General features: G+C 42.1%; 1 protein-coding gene across 2 annotated transcripts; it reads right to left on the reverse strand.

Moving 5' to 3' along the window:
• Positions 1-2809: 2809 nt before the first annotated feature.
• adcyap1b (adenylate cyclase activating polypeptide 1b) lies at positions 2810-7319 on the reverse strand. Of its 2 annotated transcripts, XM_031865451.1 has the most exons (5): positions 6983-7319; positions 6469-6573; positions 5413-5547; positions 4919-5023; positions 2810-4302 (listed from the first exon to the last, which is right to left on the reverse strand). In XM_031865451.1, the coding sequence occupies exons 2-5, from the start codon at positions 6570-6572 to the stop codon at positions 4119-4121; spliced, it is 528 nt and encodes a 175-aa protein (XP_031721311.1). In that variant the 5' UTR covers position 6573; positions 6983-7319; the 3' UTR covers positions 2810-4118. The 2 variants fall into 2 exon arrangements, with proteins under 2 accessions (XP_031721311.1, XP_031721312.1); XM_031865452.1 differs by lacking the exon at positions 4919-5023.
• Positions 7320-7806: the final 487 nt, after the last annotated feature.

Below are 7806 nucleotides of genomic sequence, written 5' to 3' on the forward strand. Positions count from 1 at the left end.
TGTGTGTGTGTGTGTGTGTGTGTGTGTGTGTGTGTGTGTGTGTGTGTATGTGTGTATGTGTGTACAAATGTAAAGTGTAAACCCTATCCCAATGCAGAGCTGGCTCAAGGTCTGCCTTTGTTGAGCACACATAAAATACACACACACACACAATCTCTCTACCTCACTCCCTTTCCACACATACAAACGTGACACATGCGTATACATAACCATGTCCCTTTGTGGACCGTTGCCATGCAACATTTCTCTGATTGGGTTAGTTGAGCTCTGGTGCATGTGCACACACACACTCACACACACACACACACACTCCTGTTGGCTGATGAGGATCAGATCTCGCACACACGCTGCTTTGCCACACCCATCCTCCTCTCCCACGGGACACAGCTGCACTGCCAAGGCCAGGGATGGAGTGAGGGGAAAGACGCGGCGCTGTTCCTGGAGGAGGGACACTCTCTTTAGCTCTTGCAGCTCAGTGCAGGGTCGTGGCTTATCTTGACGAGCTCCTTGGTGATGTCGGTCGGGGTCTTCGGTTTGAATTACAGCTGCATTTGCTTCGATGTGTTCAACCGTTAGCTCTGTTTTTTTAAATTGGAACTTGAAATTGTAAAACCACCTTGAAATGTTGTAATGTGGTGAGAACCGGTCAATAAGAAACACCAAAGACATTTCACTTTGCTTTGTAAGTGAGTTAATACAGTGTTAACTCCTCTTGCTGATAGATTGTTGCACCAATTCTGCACAAGGCACCGGTGCTTTGAGTGTCTCTTTTTCTGTTTCGTTTCTGTTGATCTAGCTTCGGAAAGATAAATTGAAGTTGACAGGACTTCAGGTCGACACAACCCCACTAGAGAACAGCAGAGTTGTTGCTGTGCTTGCTGGAGGACGTTTCACTTTATCTTCTGTAATGTGACTTGAGGTCTGTGTTTGTTTCAGGAGCAGATCTCAGTCTGTGGCCCTTGGTGATCATGTAAAGTCACATTTTTCAGGTGTAGACTCAAGCTTTATTCTGATGTAAGACTAACGAAAGACTGTAGTCAAGATGTGTGACAACGCTACAACCTTCTCTCTGCCGTCTTTGTTACACAACACATGATGTATCATCCTAAAAATTATGTATTTCAAAGATTAGACATTCATTAGAAAATGTTGTTGTTTACAAAAATTTATTCATACAAATCTTACAACACTTTCATAACATTGAGAAACGTAAAACCCCATATAAGGACTCCTGTGTGTATAACGATGCCACTTGTACTAAGGTTCACTTTTAAAACACATAGTCTTCAGATAGATAAGAGATTAAACATTGAAGTAAGGCGTTTGGCGCTTTCAGAAATATCAACAACAGGCATTTTCTATGATCTGAACAACATCTCTGTCATGTTCTGAAACTCTTTTGTTCTGAATAGGTGATGCACATAGTAGTTGTAAATAATATGTTGGGGCTATTTTTCTGATTAATAAATTACTGACCAATATCAAAATAATCAACAACACCTCATAATCGACAGTAAACAAACACTGGTCATTGTTCACAACTCTCGCAGACACTGAACACCCCAAACTCATGCACACACACACACACACACACACACATTGCCTGTTCCATCAACATATATATTCTGTTCTTTTTATATTTTTATACTCAATAAATCATTGGCCATGCTTTAAAAGAAAGCTACTAATACTACTAATACTACTACTACTCTTGGGGCCGACTAAGCAGAGCGATCAAACAGAGTGAAAGGAAGTTTCAATGTACGCTTATGGACTGCAGCATTGTAGGGCCACTTAAATTGCCATCTGTCACTTGTGGCGAATTTCATTTTTTTTTTGTTCTCACGTCGAAGCAAGGCACCAAAGCCAAAAGCTGTTTCCACCTTCACGTGCGCATTCAGTCACCCTTTTACACAAAACAAACATCTGATGCACGCTCAAACACTCACACGCAAAACACGAAGGCTCACCAACATTCAAACATCTACTTTTCCGCACACTCGCATTCAAACAAAGCCTATTGGATAAAGCCGAAATTGAAGGAGTGTGTTGATAGTTTCTATGGGGGGGGGGACGGGGACGCAGGCCACTGATTGGATTGCAGAGGTGCATAAAGTTTCATTTGCATAACATTGAATGTGAGACGTCTCGCTAATAAACATCAGTGGAACGATCCCTCATCCACCTCCATTCTAGAGTGAGAGGGAAACTCAGAGGGGCCTGTTCTGTTCATCCTCCTGCCGATACCAAAGGGACAGTTTTAACATCTATTTGTTATCGGACTCATTGACCCCGATGTTACTTTGGCAGGTGAAGAGAGGCAGTGGGGCTCTCGCCTCTTGTTTCCAGGTGTGACAATCTCTCTCAGGCTGCTTTGTGGGTGCTGTGACCCGTCTCTTCACTTTGTTTTCTCTCTCTCACACACACACATACACACATCTTCTCTTTGTCTCCAGCTCTGTCTTCCTCTCTATGCACACCTATCTCTCTCTCTCTCTCTCTCTCTCTCTCTCTCTCTCTCTCTCTCACACACCTAACACTCTCCTCATCTCTTTATCACTGCACGAACCTCAGTAGACATCTAACACAGATCAGATTCGTCTTAACAAAGAATCACAGCACTGTCGAATCAGCTAATATACACGGTGATCTAGAAGCAAAAGAATCTTTACAAACCGCTACCAGGACAAAGGCAATCGACAAAGAGGGGGGGGGGGTCCAGTGTCTCGTCTTATGATATCCACAATGACAGCAGCATGGGGGAGGTAAGAATTCAACAAGTCAGTGCAGTACCAGTTTCCACCACCTCTAGCCCTCCTTGTTCACATTTCCAACACATCTGAAGGAGGGGGTGGGGGGGAGTGGTGCTGATATAGGCTTAGCACAGCCCACCTACCCAAATAGCACAATCCAAAAAAGCACGATGACATGCAGTTTCTAAGCAAAAATTAGCAAGGTGTCAGTTTCCACATGCACCAATAAATAAGAAACATGGTTAAATATCCCTAACTGCAACTCAGATGCTACCTTTCCTCTCCACCTCTGGTCACAAAAATATGCTTCATTTCCTGCATCTTGTTCTGGGTCCGTTCTGAATATTTGTAGTGCTGCCGAAAGACAATCAACAGTTGAAGCACATTCTTCCAAATAATTCTGTTTACTGAAACACAGACAACACTGAGATGACTATGTGCACTGTGTGTAATTTCTATACTGTACATAACCCACACACACACACACACACATATGGAACATTCTTAACACAGCACGATTTATCTCCCCACAGTAAATTACTTTGAGGCAAGTGAGCAAGCAGTGTTTGCCGCATACTGTCAACAGCAACTTGAGTGCTTCCTGTATCTCTAGTGAAGGCAATAGTGCCCTTGCAAAAGCCTGCAATTAAATTTCTGCTTAAAAGAGGGTCGGATTTTTACCACCAGTTACATGAATGGCCGTGGGAGTCAATCAGTTTTTCCATCATATGAGAGGCTGTTCAACAAAAGCCACTGGACTCCCCTGGAGGGGCAAGCTCTAGGAACCCACAGAGCTCCCATTAAGGGAGCGAGGAGGAGAGTGGACAAGGGCAACATCTATCATTTAGGATAAGCCCCGATATGACTCACATAGCATGCTCACTGCTTCTTTCGGCCTGTTTGGAAAACAAACAACACTAAAAAAATAGAACGTTGGTTACAAAAATAAGTATAACATTCAATACTTTGATTGTCTTTTTAAAATCTATTTATTTTCTGCATATGTAGATGACCTTTAGAGATTCCAAGCGCATAATGTTGAAGGTGCACAATTATCTTTTTTTTTTCTCTTTCTTCTAATTTCTTCTTTTTTTTGCCATTTTCTTTTGTTTTTTAAACATCTCAACATGAAAATAAAATATTGGTCCACAAAGTATAACTGTGCGGTATCAAGTGCTTTTGTACAAAAAGAAAAAAAAACGATATTATTATTAAAATATTCATTTTAATGGCTTTACTTCATACATAAATACATGTTAAAAGAACACAGGCGCAATCCACTGGTTGGTCAGATATATCTGAATGACTTTGATTTAACGACTGGATGTATATACACAGGAGGTTAGTTTGGGCGCTTTAACAACGCTACAAATAGGCAAGTCGGCGTCCTTTGTTCCTAACTCTCTGTCTGTACCTTCTTCCCAGAACCGCTGCCAGGTATTTCTGCACGGCCATCTGCTTTCTATAGCGACTGTAGCTGTCGGTGAAGATCCCATCTGAATGTCTTTTGGATAAGGGCTCTGACTCTTCCTCCATGCTGTTGTCTTCACTGAAAAAGAATGAAAAAAATAGTAAAGCTGCAGCCATCCACTTCTAAACACATTTCTGCTCGTTTTTGATTTGACGTCTGATAATATATTCTTCTTGCCATGATGCAATGTTGCCTACAATGATTAATAATTCATTTTGGGGCCTTTTATGCCTTTTCTTTTCTTTAAAACAAATGGGCGCCAAGCAAGACAGTGTAAAAGAAACAGTGATTTGAAGCGTTTTAGAAAGGTTATAAATTATTAATTTCAGCCCATTGCATATTCTGACGCATTTTTTTTTTTTTTTTTTTTTCATCAGAGCGTGGGAAAACCAAATGAATTTTATGTATTAATCACATTTAAATCGAAGTGTATTTTAGTCTCAGAAAGCTGACCCTCAATGTTAAGGGAGGACACTGATCATGAGCGCAAAGCTGCGCCACAACAAAAACAGAAACAAAATGAAAATGAATACACGTTGTTTTTTTCCATATGAGAGAGATACAAAAAAATGAGACTGAGAACAAAACACGCACATTAAATGATAGACAATGATGCAGCAGCCTGGACTTGTGCAGCGGAGAAACATAATAAAAGTGATGACTGCAGGTGAACGCTTATAAGAAATGCCCTTACCCTGCACGAATTGTCACCAGAGAATGCAGATAATGTCTCGCTGTTAACTGACCCAGGATCTCCCTCAAGGCTCTATCTAATTCTTCCTCAGCATGCCTTTCTGGTCTGAGATGATAAAACGCCAAAACACATAGATCGTCAGTGACTAAAAAAAGCGCAGACAAAATGATCAAAAGTAGCCTAAAATGTCCCCACCAACCCACCCGCAGGTCCAATACCACATCAGCTGCAATTGAATCGGAGCCTCGGAGCTTTTTTTTTTTTTTTTTTGCTGCACACAGACTATCCTTCCGTGTGTCCCGAGCTTTTTTTTATTTTATTAACAGTATTTGGAACCAACATTTTAGGCTACTCGGTGTGAAAATAACACTGAACAAATAACATGAGAAACTCTGGGAAAAACAAAGCAAGCAAACATTATCGCAAACAGCAAAGAAGTCATTAAAAATGGAATCCAGCTCGAGACTCGAGCTGCGATGTGAAAGCACGTTTACCTCTTCTCTGGTGGGTAGTAGAGAGTGTACGCGTCGTCGTTTAAGGATGGCGGGCTCCGTATAGCAATCTGATCGCCATCAAAACCCATGTCGGACAATGAGTTCCCGTCCTCATCGAAGGCGTCGTTGTCGAGTCTGAAAGACGGAGAGCATTCATCATACATTTGATCTGCGTGCACAAGTGGGACGCAGCAGTGAAAGAATGCCAAAATGTCTGCTTCCGTTTGTAAAATCACTGGCAGGTTAAATGCATTAGAGACAAGGGGAGGAAACGAAAACAAATCCAATACCTGGAGGTGTTTGGAAATAAAAACCAGAAAACGAATTATTTGAATGTGGCCAACAAATAGTGGCTTAAAATGTGTTAAATGTGTATCTTCGTGTTTATTCTTTGTTTAAATATATTGTTGTTTTTTTTCATCGGAAAAATCTGTTTTTAATTCCTGCTGCTGCTGCTTTGAACACAGGTTGAAGCCTTATTAATAATTTAAGAATCGAAACAAAGGGTGTGAAAATGATCACACTCAGTGGAGGCGAGGAGCCCATTTTTTAAATAAAATAATGCCGCAATTAGCAATGAAATATAAGAATCAATAAGACCACGCCCAAATTATGGATAGGCTTTCCACAGAAAAAAAAATAGAATAAATCTTAAATGCATGGAGCTCTCCTATTCGCTTTGCCTCGCCTCTCCTTGGTGACGCCAGTCCACCGTCATCCCAAGGGCTATCAATTGCATTGACTGCACTCTCATTTTTAATAAGGGGAGTTCTGTGAACCGTCCCACCGGACAGATACCTCTACGCAATTTCCATTATCACTGTCCACACATGACTTGCATTTGCGTAAGTTAAAATTACTGTATTTCCTTGTGTTCAATTACAAAATTACGCACACTTTTTTTTAAATAAAAGTGCCAAAATCCAAATCTTCAAATGAGGAAAAAAAATCATTAATAACAATGCAAATACCATCATTGAACAAACTGGTGTTTAGCAGCAACAGGGATCAGTTACAATAATGACTATAATCAGGTTATAAAGCACGTCCACCTACCTAATCTTAGGGTAACTTAGTCCGATAGGTGTGCAGAAGACGCTGTAGTGCATTAAGATTCCGTAGACGAGCAAGATTAAAGTCGCTTTACTCGAACTGGCCATGCTGTTAGAAGATGAAAAACAGACGTAACATTAAACAGGTTAGTCACTCCTATAGACATAACATGCCCGCTCTTTGTTCTGCCAAATTATCATGCTGCGCTACTTCTCTCATCCCAAACTACAAAAGCTGGATCGAACATAAACCGGTTTAGTATTAACTGAATACTGGAGACACAGCGTCCGTTTGCTCAAACCCCCCCAAAAACAAAGATTTCTGTCTGTTTTATTCATCCCTTTCCGTAAAAGCAAACTGTGGTACTGACACCGAATCCTTTGCATGCAGTGCCAAAGTAATAATTAAAAAACATCAGATCTCCATGCAATGCACAAAATAATTTCCATTACTTTATCTCGCTCTCCATCAATGCATTTCTCCGAGTGTTAAGACAATCCGCAGATAAAGCACATACCTATAGCAGGAGAGCAGGGAGAGCGCTGTGCTGTAGGATGCGATCCGGGCGCGGCTGTGGTTGTGTGTGTGTCTGTGTGTGTGTGTGTGTGTGTGTGTGTGTGTGTGTGTGTGTGTGTGAGAGAGAGATGGTTTCTTTCTCACGGCACTTCTTTCCCTGCTGAAGCGCCTTCGTCGTCTCCTTATGTTCCCCTCAGTGCAGCCTGTGTCTCACTTTCAAGACACAGTTAGGAGGACTCAGCCCGGCGCACAGGTGAACAAAAACTCGGTGGGAAAGTGCGCTGTCCGTTCGTCTGCATATCGCTGCTCTAAACTTTTGTCCTGTGCTGTGATTGCCTTGGTTTTTTATCTATGTATGTAAGCCTGCCCCCCCCCCCCTCCTCCCTCCAGTATGTCACATTAAGGATGCTATAGACGTCATCAAGTTTGCCTCCCGGAATAAAAAAGTACAGATCCTTCCTCGTCGATGCATCCGTCACCCCCCCCCCCCCCCCTCGGCCCCCCCCCCCCCCCCCCCCCCCCCCTTTCACCACCACCACCACCACCTCCATCCTGAGATGGAAGTTTGCTTCCAAACTTTTTTCCTTTTAAATATATATTTTAAAAAAAACAAAAAAACTGAAATGTTTGTGAATGCATGAACTGCACACGAGATGATGGGACGGTCAATACAAATCAATTTGTCCCTCACCGCCACCGCGACGGGTTATTTCCCACGCGTCATCAATAAGTCCAATTAGGCTTTTTATGATTATGACAGAGCTGGTGGGAAACGATCTTTTTGGCTGGTGGTCGTGGTTTGGTGTGACTGGATGGAGGGGGGGG

This window comes from Anarrhichthys ocellatus, unplaced genomic scaffold, assembly GCF_004355925.1.
Source record: "Anarrhichthys ocellatus isolate YVR2014 unplaced genomic scaffold, GSC_Weel_1.0 scaffold32, whole genome shotgun sequence".
NCBI classification, from domain to species: domain Eukaryota; kingdom Metazoa; phylum Chordata; class Actinopteri; order Perciformes; family Anarhichadidae; genus Anarrhichthys; species Anarrhichthys ocellatus.